Source organism: Lates calcarifer, unplaced genomic scaffold (genome assembly GCF_001640805.2).
Source record: "Lates calcarifer isolate ASB-BC8 unplaced genomic scaffold, TLL_Latcal_v3 _unitig_33_quiver_1903, whole genome shotgun sequence".
Lineage (NCBI taxonomy): Eukaryota > Metazoa > Chordata > Actinopteri > Centropomidae > Lates > Lates calcarifer.
The window spans coordinates 9,892-28,647 of NW_026116479.1; the positions used below are offsets into that span (position 1 = coordinate 9,892).

The following is an 18,756-nucleotide window of genomic DNA, read 5'->3' on the forward strand; positions in this document are numbered from 1 at the left end:
TATATAAACTGTAGTTGTGGCACAGTCAGCCATCAGTGGGCACCCCAAAACACTAATGTTTTGTTTGCAAGAAAAACAGACACATCATTTTGTTTGGCATATGAACATCTGGACTTCAGAGACTGAAGAATACAATCTTATTCAGCTGTATATTTTTGGACCCCTAACCACCACCAGACATTAAATCAATACTCATAAAATGAAGCTGATGATAAAGCACTACCAAAACATTTGGTATTTCTACATATTACTCATTCATACCATATGTGTGTGTGTATGTGTATAATTAATGTGTTCTGCTTGACATTATAGTGACGTGTACTAAAAGCTGTGCATGCAGAACTTGCAAAAATGTCCTAAACATGTAAAGGATCACTGCCACTAATGCATGTTGGACAGAACAGATAAAAGGGCAGTTATCACGCCACACACATCAGATTTAACAAACTTTCAAATCCATTTACTCATCTCTGCACAGCTGGTACTGAAGGGCACCTTCTGGTCCCTACCAAATTATCTCATGAGATATCACCCAAAAAAATCATTTTAAAGATAAGATCTAAAAGAAAGACTAGACCTGCATTAAACATATAATCAAACAATATTGTGGTCACTGGGAACAGACACAAGAAACAAGCAACTTCTACAAAAGCAAAACACAAAATCTCTGCTGTCCTCACTAAGGCCGTTTACCGCATGTGATGAGATCATGTGACTAATTTTAGCTATAGATTTGTTAATTATTGTCCTGAAGAAGGGGCAGTAGCAACAGCTAATCTGTGCTGTCTTGTGTTGTATACTTGGATTACATGACAGCAGTTCATTTAGCCAATTTTGTGCCCTGTACTTTCAGCAAAGCACTCATTCAGAAAAACTGATTCAGTGAGGGGACAATGTAGAAGTTGGGAAGCTATTGTGATGGCCAACATTAAGCACTTGTAAAACCGTGCAGCTGAGTCCAGTGACAATCTGTATTTAAAGGATCACCTCCCTCTGCTGTGTGGTAGGGAAGTGGCGTGCAGGAGGGCTTTACCAATTCAGATGGATTTCATTCAGTAATGTATATATAAATGCCTTGTGAGAATAGCGAGGGGATTAGCAGAAATGCATTTGACTGGATTTTAATATATATGTACAATAGTTGCCAGTGTACTGGAATCCTAGCATGTCACATGCGATACATTATAGTTCTGCTCATTTGCTGACATAGCTGTCATTCACTTTTGGCTGTGGCAGAATATACTGTTGTTGGTTTTAGATTAAATGTAAAGAGGAGTTTTCCAAACCTTACTCTAAAAAGCACAGACCAGTCATTGTAGTGAATTTAAAGAACTTTTTTGCAACTCCAAACAATTCATTTAGTCCTTGACAAGTTAAAGGAATCAGAGGAGGCACAGGACCAGCTCCCAGGATCCTTTGACCCAGATCAGCCTCTGGTAGTCCCATGACAAAAACACCAGTATTTTGTAAAATGTATTGACATGTGAATTAATTGAAAATGCCCCCAATATGTTAAAACAGTAAGATGAGGATACTATTACCTATATGAAATATTTAATGCTTCAGTTCCACAGTTCACACAACAGACTTCATAGAAAGCTTTTGAAATTAAAGGTAGCATGTGTTAACAGTAGTGTGAAAAATAACTGCTGATGATAAAACAAGTGAGAGTCAGTTAAGTTTAGTTTGAATTTTTTGACTTGAATATACAGTGTTTCCATTCTAACATCATAACATTGTGGATATGTAAATTGATGTGTGATGTGCTCTAGCAACATTTAGCGACTGTATGAGCCTGAGCTGGGCCTGTTTCTTACTGTAAAAAGGCTGCACTCACCAGCACTGCATCAGCACACTCCATTTCATCAATGGCCATTTCCTCCATATCATAACCACTCCCTCTTGCTGTTTGACCTCATGTCTTTTCACATTTTCCTCTGTTGGATAGCAATGAAACAACAAATGCGGCTGTTATTTGTTTTTCTTTTAGAGCAAAAAGGAACACTACAAACCTGGCTGCTTTTAGAGTCTGCCATTGTTTTCAAACGTAAGTTAAGCTGGTGTTGAAACAGGAAGAAGGTTTTCTTGACATCCAATTTGCTCTTGCGGTAATGAGAAATAGGCCTACACCGAGTAGTTCCCTGGACTGAATGCTTTTCTGTACTGTGCTATTTACATATGGTGGAATTTTGTTGCCAAGATGCACATTATTTCTCTCTAGAAAGAATTATATAAGAGTGAAAACAAAAGCTGCTCTAGCTAACTAACAGAAAAAGCAGATCTACTGTTTATTTGATTTATTTATTTGATATTTTTGTTAGCCTACTTTAGCATAAATCAAGCTGGGTGAAGCTTGCCTGCTCTGGCCACAGTTCAAAAATACACCTACCAACACCTCTAAAGCTCATTGTTTAACATGTTACGTCTTCTTTGTTTAATCTGTACAAATACTAAAATTTAGTTTTGGTTTTATTGGGAGTTATGCACTGTAACTAGTTTGTAATCTGTGGATTTCCTTCCATCCTGGGGTCTCTATGTTGGCTAACAGCTAGCCAGCAGGGCTGTAACTATTTCATGAAATTGTTGTAAAACCCTGTAAAAACAAGTGTTTTTATATTTCTCTGTGCGTAAACAAAACAAGACAACATGTAACATGTTAATTACTTAGCTTCAGAGGTGTTGCTAAGTGTATTTTTAAAATTGGGATAGAGCCAAAATAGTGGATTCTTCCTGTTTCTAGTTTTTATGCTAGTTTTTATGTTAAGCTAATCAAGTCGCAGCTCTGTACAATGTGCAGACATAAGAGTTGCATTTATTTTCTTATGTAATTCTTTGCAAGAAACAAGTAAGCAAGTATATTCTGAAATATCTACGCCTTAATCATCATCTGCCAAATCATACCTCAGGCTGACCCCAGCACAGCCTACAGTAGTATGGGTGGTCTGTCAGGTCTGAGAGCCATAATTCTTGTTTTTAAGATACATTCTTGTTGTGTGTTTGTACAGGTCCAGCCCTGCACTGTTCTGTCTGCTGCACAGATTTTATTTTATTTATTTATTTCACCCAGAGAGGAGTTTTAATCTTCCGTTTGCCCAAAGCTCGAGTGATTCAGGTCGCTTTGTCCTTCACAGTCTGTCCTCAGGATGAGACCATGTGCACAGCAGTCAGGTCACAATTTTGTCAATTTAATTCCCCCCTTTTTAACAATGCACTGTTCCCATTCAGCCTGATGTTTACTTGGATTGAGGGACTTATATGGAAAAAACACACTGCTTTAATTGAATTATTGATTACACAAACATAATGAATAGAAAAATCAAAAGCAACATGACAGAATCAGTTTTGATTTACTGCAGCATATCCTGTAGTAAATCTTATTTACTGATAAAAGGTGCAGTATTGTTATGGCTATGAGCCATGTGCTAAGCTAACATGTACCTGAAATGCAAAAATTCACACCGCCTTAATAGCACACATATACCAACCCCCCATATTTGTTTTCATTATATATATAACAGAATCATGAATGAATGTGAGTGCTGTGGCATGTTGTCAGTGTGTGCCAGGGAAGAGCTGCATATGTGTGAGTAAAGTGTGTGCTCGTGCTCTGATCACATGTTTTGCCAGACTCCATAGTCACTAATCCCTCTCTTTTGCCAATATTTCCACTCTATCTGGTTTCATCAGGCAGGGATTACACAGTATTAGACAATCTCCCAGAAGCTGACATGCATTCATTCATTAAAAACCCAAATGCAGTTGCTCACATGCCTCCAATTCAGCCGAGACGCACCAATTATGCTCAAGCCAACAGAATTTATAATACACATGCTAGAATGTCTGTAAAATGTTTATTTTAATCTATATTTGTGAAATATTGCTGTTAAAATAGACTTGTGTGGTCTGTGATTATATAATACAGTGGCGATAACAGCATGTGGCCCTGATGTCATCAGAGTGGGAGTAGTATTGAGGTTGTAGTATGGCAACCTTAGCCTGCCCTTTACCTCAGAGCAGCAGGCAATCAGTCTGCAGAGTGTGATCCTCCAGCTGATGCAGGGAGCTGAGGCTAGAAAGCAAGCCTTTTCAGAGGGTTTAGCACAGAGTTTACACTTCTGTACTGTATGTTCTGAATGAACAAACAAGGACTGTAAGGAGATTTCAAAATAATACACAGGAAATTAGAACCCATTACGAAAAATAAATATCATAGTTTATATATATATATATATATATATATATATATATATATATATATATATATATATATATATATATATATATATATACAGTGAAGAATGCAAACTGGACTCAACCAGGTTGCTTTCTTTTTTCTCGCAAAGCCACATCCCTATTGTGCCCTGCTACAACTCATTAAACATCTGCTTGGGACAGATGTCATTTCAAGTAAGCTGCACACCAGATGACAGACAGGTCTCTCCATAAATCAGACATCAACATAAAACCCCCTGACAGCTAGTTGTATGAATGCACCACTCACTGGGCTGACAATGGTCTTTTTCATATTAAAACTGGAAAAATCATCAAGGTTGTTTGGAAAATTTGTCACATTTCTCCTAAAGCATAAACCAAAATCAGATTTTCTGAACAAATCATACTCTGTCAGTTTATATGAGCTGTGTTTGGAGAAACAAGATTAAGTGCTTTATTTTAAAAGCTCAACACACTGCGGAGGCTGATGACAATGTCATTAGTTTCGCAGGTATTTGTCCACAAAGCAAAAAAATGACAATGGCATCATGTGGAAATGTCTGGCCACTCTAATGTTCCACACCCAACAATCTGACATTTACTGCTAATGTCTTACCTACTACTTAGTGCCAGCTGTGAGAAGGTGAGAAATTAACTGGGGTTTGATTCTCTCTCACTTGCTCTCCTCGTGTCACACAACTATTCATGTCATTTTTCATTATGACCGAGTAATACTATGAATGACTGGACTAAAAATGCATGTTGTCATTCCCATTTGATACCAGGTCTCCCCATTCACTGTGACAGCCAGTTTTTCAGTTTGAGTGCAGCCATTAGGAATATCTACAAACATTTTATTTTGGTCGGACAACGTGTCGAACAAGTTCTGATCGAGCTTAACCTAGATCTAAAATTCATTCAGGATCACAAATGTCTGAACCGAATTTCAAAACAATTCAAGTCTACTTATCAAGTAGTTGTTAAGATTTCAAATCTCTCAAATCTGAAGTAGAGTTCTTTGCAGCTGATAGACACTTAACACCCAAGCATAATTAGCATTTTACTGTGATGCTTTCTTTTTTCACCCACAAATTCAAAATAATGTGAATATTTCCATGACGTAAAGGTCATCCTCTCTGCCATCTCACTAGCTGAACTACACCTGTGCCCTGACATGCTGCAGGATGGGATACCTTCCAGCAGTACACTAGCTGTAGGAAAGAAACAGACTTTGCAAATGCGTTTTCAAATCGGTTTTGTTGTAACTGTGACAGATTGCTTATTTGAAAACATTACCATCTGATGATTACTTCAATTGCAAAATTAGTGTGTTACCCCCGGCAATTTAATTCAGTTTGGTTGTGGAATATGTTGTTGTCAGTGTCAGCACACTGATGTAGAAATTTTGCCCTTTATGTATGGTGCCCCCATCAGGCTGATCAGTGTTACTGTTGAAATGACCACCTTCCAGTGGTCCAATAACTTGGTGTCTGCAGACTCAACCACTTGTAGGATAAGTATGGTTTTTTCAGGGCCGATACTGATTATTAGTTGTCAAGGAGGCCAATAACTGATATTTAGAGCTGATATTCATTTGCAGTAAAAGTGAAAATATTGGCATCAAAATTTTGAATAATACAAACTCCAACACTAAGCATATGTTTATTAAACAGCTTTTCAGATTTGCAACATGTTAAAGGCCTTTTTTTTAAAATCTTAGACAATAAACATCTTTGTTTTAAAATTCTAACAAAAAGTGCAGGGAGCTCTCAGGCTCAGCAGCATATCTTATAAAGTTAAATGAAAACTTAAACAAATAAATAGCTCCCTAAAGTTTGCTACAGTAAATAAAGAAAGATATATATCTGCTCTGAGCACTGTGCATGTACAGCTTTTACTGCTGATTTACTACTGTTACCCGTGCCGTGGCTCTGTGTGTAACCAATCAGATGGTGCTGTGGGTGGGACAATGCTGGAGGCATATATATATATATATATATATATATATATATATATATATATATATATATATATATATATATATATATACCGATTATATGTATGTATGTGTGTGTGTGTGTGTGTGTGTATTCAATACTCTGCAAACATTTTAGGAACATTAGGAACATTTTACTCTTATTCTTTATCAGTAGCACCCATATTAATTCTGCAGCAGAACAATGAGTCCAAACACTCAGTCAGAGTCATAAAGAACTGTCCTCAGAGACAAGAAGAACAAGTGGATCAGAGTCCTGATCTCAACATCACAGTCACTGTAGGATTGCATGAAGAAGACAGAAGACACTGAGACCGTCTGAATCCACAGAGGAACTGAGGCAACTTCTCCAACACGCTGGAACAAACTACCTAAGAGCAGGTGTACTGAGGAGAACTGGAGCTGTTTTAAAGGCAAAGGGGGAGAAGGGGAGGGGGGTCATGGTAAATACTGATAACCTAATGTATGTTTGACAGACAAATGGACACAGCTTGATTCAGAATGGAACCCTCCATGTTCTTAGACAACGTATTTGCCTAATCTGGCCATTTAGACACACTAGGTTCATTATAAGTGCTGTTGGTCATTTTACATCTAAATATGGTTTGTTTCTGTAAGAGCCCGCTGTAGAGGGGGTGATACATGTTGTACAAAATAGAATCAGTCAATATTGAAAACCTGACATTTACAGTATTCAACATTAAAATTCACAACACAGTGTTAACAGAGGACTATCAGAGCAGCCATAAACCACAGTAGGTTCATCCTTAACTGATTCAGTACATACATCTAGAAAATGGTATGAAACATGTCGACAGGGGTAATAGTAGTATTACTTTTATAGTATTTTCAATATAAGAAGTGGATCATGAATTGTCCCCGTTACAGCAAACATCTTCACATGTTATGATGTGACAGTATCTGCCTGTCGTGTCACAATTGCACCTGAAAATGTATACAATCAAAATCGAAACGCTGGTGTTCCATTCTACATCCTAAGTGTTCTCAGTGGAGTTCAAAGCCAGGCATTTGTGGAATTGCATCATTTCCACCTTCCCTTTGAATGAGTACACAAGAGGCTTTTGTGATTTCTTTCACACTCAGGAATGCTGTAGCTTCTTCACATTCTTGGCATTCAAAGGCTCTCAGCACTACAGAGGGTCATCACCAGACCATGCTACTCTGAAATCACCAAGATGTATCTTGTGATAAAAAAAAAAGCCTTCAGAGATGGTGCAGAGACCAAGAATTGATTGTAGAAGCTGACTGTGGAAGCTAGTCTGAATCCTACAACTCCCCTAATTCCTGCCTCCTCATTACAAGTCTTTAATGATTAACATTAGTGGAGTACCACTTTAAAGACTGTAACCAGTGTTCTAACTGTTGACAAAACAATCTCTCCTCGAGGCTCATTTAGTAGCTGATTCTGACACTTTCTGTCATATCACACCGTCTTCCTCAGCAGATGGAGTTTGGAGTTTGCCCAGCTATAGTTTCATTCTTTAGAGCATGTTAAAGACATCTCATCCACAGCTTTCCATTTTAACCATGACCATCATCTTCCTCAGCAGAGTTTGTTTTGGATACTTTTTCCTTTCCCTTATTTGTAATTGAGCTTTGCATGTATGACATAATGGCCAGTATTTAAACTCATTATCTGCCTCACCAATAAATGGGTACCTTAGGTTAGGTTAGGTTATGTGTTGATTTTATACTGAGTACTCCCTCATGAACAAGCCTTAATGAGTTGAATGAACCAGTTGAGTACTCATATTAAGCACTGCTCACTGCAATGAGAGGTCGGACTTAAATGAATTACGGTTGCACTGTGCAGTGGTTAGCACTGTTGTCTCTCAGTAAGAAAGTTCTGGGTTTGAACCTGCATGCTGATTTTTCTGTGTAGAGTCTGTGTGTTCTCCCTGTGCGCGCATGGGTTTCCTCCAGATATTCCAACTTCCTCCAACAGTCCAAAGACATGCAGGTTAAATTAACTGTGTGAATGTGAGCATGGATGGTTTGTCTCTGTATGTTGGCGCTGTGACAAACTGGTGACCTGTCCAAAGTGTACCCAATTTATTGTCACATATTATGTACTGAGCTGTAGGGAGGGAGGGGTTATTGAGAGTGTATCCTCTTATGACTATTTAAGTTGAACGTTATTTGTTGTACTTTGTTTTTCTAGTGAAATTGTTTGTCTTTGTTACTCTTGGTCAAACATACTTGACAAAAAATATGAATGACCTCAATGTATCATTGCTTAATCATTACCTATGTCACCATTGTGAAGGCTCTTATTGTGGTTTCATAAACCACTGATATACTCTGTGTATCTGTAGTCAAGTATCTGGGTGCTAACTGATGCCTATTGATTTGTGCAGATGTGTAACCTCACAGCCTCACATGACTGCTTTACAGACTGAAGTTTGTAACTCCTGAGGTATAAAGACAGAAGAAGAAAGAAAACAAGCAACATTAGAAAAGTTGCATTAAATCATACATGATTTTTTAATGTAATTGTTGAGATCATTTTAAAACATTCAGTATATTTTTCAATGTATCTTATGAACTCCAGACTTCATTGTCTGGTTTCTCAATCTTTGATGAATTTCACGATGATTTTTGCTTAGATAGATAGATAGTCAATGAGTGAGAGGGTAAGTGGGAGAGAGAGAGAGAGGGAGATGGGTGGGGGTGTGTTACTCTCAGTCCAGCAGCTCCTGGATCAGATACTCAACAAACGGTGACGTGAAGTCGCTGCAGAGGAAATCGCTCGAGATGAGAGAGGGTTTAAACGTGCGCCACTCCGCACCCGGCTGTCCATGTGCGGACAGCCCGTGTCTGACATGAGCTCGGACTGCGAAAGTTATTACAGCAAAGAAAACGTGTTCGTGGGGGGCTTCACGTGTCCGAAAACGGACGGTGACACCACGGCACTTTTCTGCTGTGGGTTCAGTGACTTGAAGTACTGTTGTGATGACCCCAACAGCTTTTTCCCCTACGAATATGGATACATGTGGTGGCTAAGGTAAGGAGAGATAAAAAGCAGTTACATTTAAATGTTGTTCATAGTTTTTTTTCACATTATGAACGCCGTCAGACATGTATGATGTTGACTAAATTTATTATGTAGAATCGGCTGCAGCATACACATATTCAAAACTCATATTCAAGCAGTAATAGCCTCAAAAATGAAAAAAAAGTATACAAGTGTATGATGAAAAGCGCATGATCTACTGTTTATAACAGCGGTTTGTGTTCAGAGGCCAACCTGTTGATGGAATTTTGCAGTTTGTGACTGTTATTATATATGTTAAGTGACTGTCATAGCTGAAACTGAAGACCAATTACAAAGACTTGACGACCTTTTCAAACAATCTGAGTCGTCTTGAATCAATATGTGGGGAGTAGAGAAATCATTTCTAATGCTACCTTGCCTTCTATGTCTTAAAGGCAACATTGTAATATATTAATTGAATGAATAAGATAATAATTATTTATTGATGCATCTTAAATTTAGGAGTTAGGAGTACATAGGTCCAACTTCTCTTTACAGCATCTCAGTGGTGTGGCTGCTTTCATTGATACAGAATGTGTCTACATGCATGAGAGAGAGATCACTTTCCCTCACATTAAATTTAATAATTCTGTTTCTCAGAATGCATCATTTACTTACTGCCATTATTTGGTTGAATTTCTATCTTTCAATTATTGACTTTACTCACTTTCTTCTAGTTGGATGTCATCCAGATTATTCTGTTTTTATTTGTCCATGTTTAAGATATTTGTCTCGGAGATTTCTGATACCAGCCTAATATAATAGAGATAACTGGGATTACAGCAACACAGAAACACTTTTCTCAGAAACACACAAGTACATGAATGGTCAGATACCGCTACAGATAAGTAAGATGATGTTGGAAGTGAGATAATAGTAGAAAGTACTCAATCCAACTGTTATGTATAATATGTTGTGAAAATCAATATTAATGAATGTGAATTAGTGGATATTTTACCATATAATTAGCTTTATTATGACTAAATGTAATTCTGTGAAGCATTTCTGGTTATCCTTGCTTATAATGGGCTTTTAATCTGTTTACAATCACAGTGTAAGTCATATAAAGTGTTAGTGGAAATTTTAGTCCAGTGAAATTGGTTGGCTCTGGGCAGCATATATCTGGTCATGGTGTTTGGTCTGGTGTTTATGCGCACAAAGCATCCCACTGATCCTCAGGCTTACTGGAGTGCTTTACTATGCTCAAGGCACAGACTAGGCATTCATATGATCTGGCATGAATGTACAACACACATTAATGCAAAACATCATCATGCGATCTGCTGCTGCAGATTTGAAACACATCAGTTACAAAAGATTTTAAACATCTTGCATATTTCATCCTTTAAAAGTAGACTAAGTGCCTAGGTTTTTTTCAGGGAATTTGAAATTAAACCAATTCCATTTTTCTTGTTGTTTCAGCTTTCTAGCTGTGGCTGCACATCAAGTGCACTCTGTCTATTTCCTTACCCTTACTGACAGTACACAAACAAATCAGTCATACCAAATGTAAGTGCAAATATGCAGGTGAAAGATAAATTCAGCAGCATTGCAATTTGCCATGCCTTTCATAAAACCTGCTTGTTATAGTGCTTCCATAAAAGTAACAGCTTAACACATACATAAAGTGGGACCACGCATAAAACATCTGAGCATGAGTCAGAGTCAGAAGAACCATGCTGATATGTTCCTTATACTGTGATCATTAACAACAGTAGAAATCTCTCCCTGGCCTTTTTAAATGCCGCCATGAGCCAATCAAATGTAAAAAAGACTTGGCCCCCACCCTTGTAAACTGTGGTTGTCTGAACTGACTGAAGACGTCCATGAAGAAGCCATGGCACAAGGATGCACAAACAACAAAACAGTGTGTGAAGTTAGAAAAATCTCCTTAATATTAATCAGCAAGCAGTACATTCTTTCCATTTAAATGTGGAAGTGTATAGGGAGTTGGTAATAGGCATTCAACACTGGTTAAACACTGTTTACTGCGGTGGGGAGGTGGGGAGGTGGGGCAGGGGATTGGGTCTTTTCTGTAAAATGTTACTGAATGATTGTTTGCTATCTCAGCTCTCCCAGATGGATTCAGAAAAGCTTCCTCTACCATCACTAGCAGAATGGACTATTGTAATGTTCCTCTGTCTGGTTTGTGTAAGACAGCTATTGATAGTTGCAGGTTGTGCAGAAGGCTGCAGCAGATCATTTTCTGACAAAGATCAGGCAGAGAGCTCATGGCACTCCAATTTAGAAATCTTTGCAGTGGTGTCCCGTCTGTCCCAGAATCAATTTTAAGATTCTTTTATTGGTTTATTGTCATTTCATCTGTCTTATATGGTTGAGAACTCACCTGCTCTTGTCCAGTACGATGACTGATCATGATAACATTTTACTTGTAGCTCTGTTGTAGAGATATAGGAGACACAGACTTAAGGAAGAAGAAGTCTTCAAAACATGTTTGAATTTTTTTTACGCAGGAAAAGTTCAGTAAAAGTTCAGGGAAATTCACTTTTTGCTCTCTGTCTCTCTTGTAGTCTCATGTCTGTGTATTACGTGTGGAATCTAGAACCAGTGAGAAATAATACCCAGATTGCCGATTAATTTGAATATTCCTTTTAAAAACATAAAGGAAACTCATTTATAATCTTTAATCAATAAAATCATTTCAAATTGATGCAGTAGGATCCATCATGTGTTGCGTTTGCTCTCTTATGAGCATCATTCTGAGAGAATGTGCAAGGTAATACTCCTGCTGTGTCTTTGTTCTGTGTCCAACAGTCTTGGAGCTCTTGTGGGTCTCTCTGTAGCAGCTGTGGTTCTTCTTGCCTTCATCATCACTCTGTGTGTCCTCTGCTATCTGTTCATCACCACCAAACCCAGGGGTCTGGACAATGGGCTGCCACTCCGAGCACCAGGTACTATACTGCATCTCCCGCAGGGTCTGTTCTGCTAACACATCACTAGCATACACTGAATTATTCAGGAGCAACCCTCTGATACATACTATAGTTGTGGCTGACCCAAAGGTTTTGAAAGAAAGAACCAGACATTTCTAGTCTTTGGTTGCTTGTTATTTTCCTATCTTCAAACTAACTGCTCAGATATTGACTCCACTCCACATGGTTTATGATTTTTCTTTTGTGCTTCTTTGTTTGCTTTGAAGATAAGGACAAAACTATTAAATGAGTACAGAACATATTCAGTCTACAATGAAATAACAAGATTAGATTTGAAAATGTGCAGGGACATATTCAAAAGCACAAAATTTGAGTGCAGTGTAGCGGCTATCTTTCCTCCTTTCTATCCTCCACATTACCACTACTATTAAGCAGCCTCTTGGCAATAACCTTGACACACAAAAGTATTCTGGGGCAGTAACTCTGTTTTCCAAAACTTTACTCAAAAAGTAAAAAAAGTTACACCATTCTATTTTTTGCTTAGCAAAGCACATGGTCAAAAAAAAATCCTGTGTTTCGCCTTGGGCTGCTTAAACTGTTCTGCCACTTAAGCCGCTGTGACGTCACCAGGGGCATTTACCACAATTACCACATATTATAAACATGAGAGCCATACAACATTCAACATAATTACATTATACCGTTGCATGTACATTATAACACAAAGAGATAAAAATTATATACATGAACTCTTATTAACATTCTCAAACTGTTCACATTGCATGTTTCAGCAGGCACAGTTTGTTTATAAGTCTGTCCAATACGTCAGTCTTAGTCTTAGTTCCTCTATGGTGTGAGCCACTTTTGGCTACATACTGTATCTGTCTCCATCATTGCATACTGATTGTCATTGGGTTGTGTTTTCATAAGCAACAGGTGATTACGCGTTAAGGCTTCAACATCATTAGGGAAATCTGATGAGTATGTTACTGGACTGTTGTTGATGATGGCCGCAACTTCACACATAATAGTTTGGAGTCTTTCGTCATGTAGTGTCTGTTGCTGTAGCACGGAATTCAACACAGTACAGTCTTACAGTATGGATCTGTCTTTCCCACACGCCACCTTGGTGTGAGGCCACTGGGGTGTTGAAAATCCACTTGATGCCTTTTTCTGCCATGGCGTTATGTAGTTTAGTCTGATGCAGGTTTTCCAACGCTTTGCGCAGTTCTTTTTCTGCTGTAACAAAGTTTGTTTCATTGTCTGAGTGTAAAATTTTCAGCATGTAAACCTGCGTATGGCATTGATGCAGGAGTCTGTATCGAGGCTGTGAGCTACCTCAATGTGAACAGCTCTCTTTGTGAGACAAGTGAAAATCATGCCATGTTGTTTAACAAGGCTTCTTCCATGTTTAATCTCAAATGGCCCGAAAAAGTCAACCCCCACATTGGTGAAGGGTGGCTGATCAGGAAGTAGCCTATCTTCAGGCAGGTCTGCCATCTTTTGTCTTCCAGGTTTAGCATTGAGCCTTCTGCACACAATGCACTTTGAAATAATCCTCCTTACAGCTGAGTTAGCTTAAGGGAACCAATACTTTTGTTACAATATTGCCAACATATAGTTGCGACCACAGTGTCCAACTTCTTGGTGGATGTGTTAGAATATGAGGTTGGCTATAGGTGAATTTTGAGAGGATAGAGAAGATGGCAGGGTGTTTAGCCTCTTGTGGCATTTCAGGTTTATTAAGCCTTCTTCCAACTCTTAGTATGCCATCCTGCAATATGGGGTCAAGTCTGTAGATCTGGCTCTTTTTCTTGATTTGAGTGTCTTCTCTTTGAGCACAGATTTCTTCAGCGTAGTCCTGTAACTGACTTAGCTGTAGGAGCTCTGTTTCTGTTTCAGCTAGCTCTTCTACTGACAACGAATTCTGTTGAATTGTTGATTTGATTTTCTTCATGTGCTGTGCATTGAGCTTGTTCTGGTTGTCAGGGTTGTTCACAGACTGACTGTTGTGGCTTCAAGCTCCTTTCTCTTGTTTTTCAGTAGCATCAGTGTATCTTTTAGTCTGAGAAACCATGTAACCGCCTTTTTTAGTCGTTGCAATGTCGAGTAGTAAGCGATAAGCTTGTTGACAGTGTTGTAGCGCTCTTGTGTGCTGGTCTTGATCACTCTGGCACATGTTTTGATTTCTGGGTCTTCTTCTGGCATCAAATCTTCTTTATCCACTTGTTTTGGCCCCTCACTTTCAGGTCTCAGCAAAAAAGCGGAACCGTTTATCCAATCTTTGTTCTGCATGAACTTCCCCACTTTAACACCTCCCTTATCATAGTAACCCTGTTCGCTACAAAGGTTTTGAAGCGAGCACTTTCATTTGAAAGATATCTGAACATATGCTGCTTGTCCTGCAGCAGCATTTGAGGTCAGCAAAGCCCCATCACTCTCTTCTTTAGGTCTACTTTGTGAACGCATTAGACTGTAACAATAACTGTATCCAGTGCAAGTTGTTCCATTTTGGCTTTCAGCTGCAGCTTTTTAATCTCCAGCGCTTGTTCCTTTTTAAAGCAGCTGAACGTACCAAGGCTGCATGCTCTGCTTCTTCCTTCATACGTGCTGAGAACCCAGTAGCTGTTGCAACTGAGGTTTTCTTTCTACTATGACAGCAGATTTTTGCAGCTTGAGATATCCAAAATACACTTCAATGAAATGTGTTCACGGTATATATGTTGCGCAGCTCCGACAGCAGGCACTTAACAAGGTAATTAAAGCCATCTGACTGACTCCATCACTTTCCTTGAGTTAGTTTACTTAGCAGTTGAAATCATACTGCAAAGCGTCCACAAACTTACTGTTTTCCAATATGAGGGCTTGTGTTGGTTCCTCATCCATGCACAAATGGCTTTAATCCACGTTAGTCCTGTTCTTCTTTCCATCAAGAGTTTTTTTGTTGTTGTTTTTTTTTTTTTTTGACTCACATAGCGGCTATCTTTCCTCCTTTCTATCCTCCACATTACCACTACTATTAAGCAGCCTCTTGCCAATAATCTTGACGCACAAAAAGTCTTCTTGAGTAGTAACTCCATTTTCCAAAACATTACTCAAAAAGTAAAACAAAGTTACATAATTCTATTTTTCTCTTTAGGGTAAAGCACAATATGGCTCTTACATGCAGTATCAGAATTTTCAGATTGTAAGCAGTTGGTGATGTGCAATGACTCTTACCACCAACCTTTGTCCCAGTAAATTCCATAGGATATGTCCATAATAGTTTGTTTTTACCTGTTTCTCAGTAATATCTGTAGACATTGGACCAAGCTAACAGACCATGCTGGGAAGTAGCCTGGTGTTTGTTAGGAGGCAGAATGTGACGGACAACACTTAACCTTCAGGTCAAGGCAAATGGATGTTGCACTGATGTTTATATGAATTTCCATGCAAACGATATAAACTGCCAAAGCAAACAACTTAAAAGGCACTAAGAAAAGGAAATCCCACTTCTCACTCAAAACTAACAAATAGATGAATAAATAAATATCTGCAAAATGTAATCTCTCTGTGGCTGTTCTCCAGTCCTGATTTGGAGAATCCTGTTTGTGCTTTAGGTCTCTGTAGGCAGAGTTTACCTCTGAAACGTGCCTCTAATGAGTGAAGTCAATAGTGTGCTATTGCACCTGAAAACACACCCAACAGCGATGTCACAGTGAACTAACACACTAACACACAGAAATTAATCCACTGGTGGTCAGCAAAAACAAGATTTTCAGTTACTGTTAAGTTACTTCCCTCAGAACATGATCAGCCGCTCACTAGTCTGTCCCTTACTTTGACATTTGCCTCAGCTATTCAGTCTAAATACATTTAAGGAGAGATATAGTACGTATAGCTATATAGGTCTTACTTTCACAGAGGAATACAGAAAATATGCTGAAATTGTACTTTCATTCTAGTCTAATTCTTCTGTATGTTGTTGTGAAACTCTTGGGGAAATTCGCTTATTGGCTTCTTTGCTCAGAGTTAAATGAGAGGATTGATACCTCTCTCATGTTTCTATGCAAAATGTAAAGTCACAGTCAGGAAGTGATTAGCTTATTACTGTAAACACTTGAAGCAGGGGAAAAACAGCTGGTTCTGTCTGGCATTCAGAAATACACCTCAGACATTCACTAACATGTTGTCTTTGTATGTTTAATCCATAGAAAAGTATAGACAGTCTGTGGTTAATATCGATCAACAACAGTTCAACAGTTCCTTTAACTTGTTAAAGGTATGTAGAGATTTTCTTTAGATGTGCAACACAAAAGAAGAAACAGCAGATAATAAAACAGAATGTTTCAAGAATATTTCTTGTTTTTATGTCATGTAAAAAGTTTGGAAATTAATTCTGTATAGTCACTTTTAGTTTTACCACAAAGTGGAAGCTTATTCTTTCATAATGTCAATGCGTCCTTGTTGGACCTATTTTTGGTGATGTTGCTGCTTTCAGATCACAGTAATTACTTTGGAGATTTTTGTTATAACCAATAGCATGCTGTCTCAAATCAGATACCTCAGTTAGTACACTTATGTATTACACTGTGTATACAGTATACTGACTGGCATAGTGTGTGAAATCTGACAGGGTAGTCTCACATCAAACACTGCATTGTGCACTCAAATAAATGAAATGATAATCACAATATGTGACCACAATTATTGACCACAAAAAACTGCTTTACTCGCTGTACTTAATAAACATTTTATTTTCTTGTTTGCCCCCCCTCTTCTCTGACCAATATGACTCTGGTTCACTGTTGTTACAATAAAAATATTGATTGTAACAGCTTCCCTAAAGCATTATGTTTGACAGTGTTTTGTCTTTGTGACGTGTCAGGCTCTTTACTTACTAAATGAATTATCTGTCTTCCAGGTTCTACATCAAGTCCACAAAGACCAGGAACGAGTCATACCACCAGTGTGCCTGCTGGTCCTCAAGGCCTCAGGAAACACTTTCTGAGTGGCAAGCTGGACTGTGACAACCAGCCCCCGGACCCTGACCGCCTTTTCCAGCGTTGTTTCATGGCCACTGTGACATCTATCAAAGTTGAGGGACCTGCATAGACTTGTGGAATATTTGACTTTTTGACCAGATACTTTTACTTTGATTCTTATATATTGGATGCCAACCTGTTTACTACTACACTAAACTATAGATTACCACATAATCTGAGCAATCCTAAGAGGAATTGTCATTGTTTGAAAATGATTATTGCTATGAATGGTAGTAAATCTGCAGTAGGGGTCTTTGGGAAATGTTGCAGCCAAGTGTTGAATACATTTATTTGGACTAAATGGTTTTAAATGGTTTTATATACAGGAGATGGGATGAGTTACAATAAATTCATTAGAGCTCATTTCAATAGCAATTTCCCTAACGTCAAGAGTTTGTTAGCACTTGCTGTTCCTGCATTTTATGCCTTTAAAACTGAAAAAAAAAAGGTGCAGAAGTTATTGTTTTTAAAATTAGATCCACTGAGAAATAACTCATTATGTTAAATGATGAGAAACCCTTGACATCACTGATAGAATTTTTTTGAACCTGAGAGACTAAGTGATTTTTACAAACAACAAGAATGTAGTGACCTGATCTTTGAGGGTACTGAGTTTACTGACGCGTTGTGTGTTTGATTTGTTTGTGCCTATTATGGTTTCTTTGCATTTAAACTGATGGCCGGAACTGTTTTTGGAATTTGACCCATCTAGACTAAAAGTCAGGATATCTCCCTCTCTGCTTTGATTAAATCTCTCACTCCCAAGTCCCCCAAGTGGAAGTGTGTTTCTAATCTCCTGGATGCAGTTACATCATGCTCCAGCTGCGTCGTGTCTCTTTTCTCATTTCAAATGCCCACTGGAAATGCTTCAAAAGTGGCATCTTTATGCAGCCTTTTCTACAGCAGCCATATTTACAGCATATTTTAGAGTTGTTTTGACAAATGCTAAATGCATATGCTAAGATAAGATAAGATAAGATAAGATAATCCTTTATTATAATTTCCCACAACGGGAAAATTTACAGTTTAAATGCATGGACCAAGGGATGACAGTGTCTAAGTCTGTCAATCCTACTGACTTAAGCAGTTATCTGACCAGTTCTCAAGTGCCATCATGAGGGTCATATTTTTGGTTTGAGTGAAATGTCGTGATAATTGATTGCCATGTAACTTGGTACTTGATGCCTGTGTCCCATGAACACTTTTTTGGTTTTTTTGTTTTGGCTTCATGTTGTAGCTGTAAATTCTCAATTGTGCATTGACTGCTCAGCTCATTTTAACAATATTCAAGTAATATCAGTCTCAGTTTCATAAGTTCATCAGTTCATGAGCTTATTAACAGCCTCATTAACACTTGTGGTTATGTTTACTAATCTTGTATTTGTAGCACGATTGCCTCTTAGCCTTTAAATGTGTTTTTTCCAAAGTAATTAAAGCTGTGACATGTTTGTGTTTGTCTCTTGCTTTGATCTTACTGCACCTTTTTACCTCACATACTGCATTTTTATGACTTGCTATGCAGATGATTTATTCTAAATCTGTCAAATCAGTAAACATTCAACAAGTCAACATAGA

At 38.2% G+C, this 18,756-nt stretch overlaps 1 protein-coding gene across 1 annotated transcript; it reads left to right on the forward strand.

The window, feature by feature from the left end:
* Positions 1-8,950: 8,950 nt before the first annotated feature.
* Positions 8,951-17,441, forward strand: LOC108894457 (protein shisa-like-2A). Its single transcript, XM_018693127.2, has 3 exons — positions 8,951-9,233; positions 12,039-12,175; positions 17,061-17,441. Exons 1-3 carry the CDS (start codon positions 9,028-9,030, stop codon positions 17,249-17,251), a joined length of 534 nt encoding a protein of 177 aa, XP_018548643.1. The 5' UTR covers positions 8,951-9,027; the 3' UTR covers positions 17,252-17,441.
* The last annotated feature ends 1,315 nt before the right edge of the window (positions 17,442-18,756 follow it).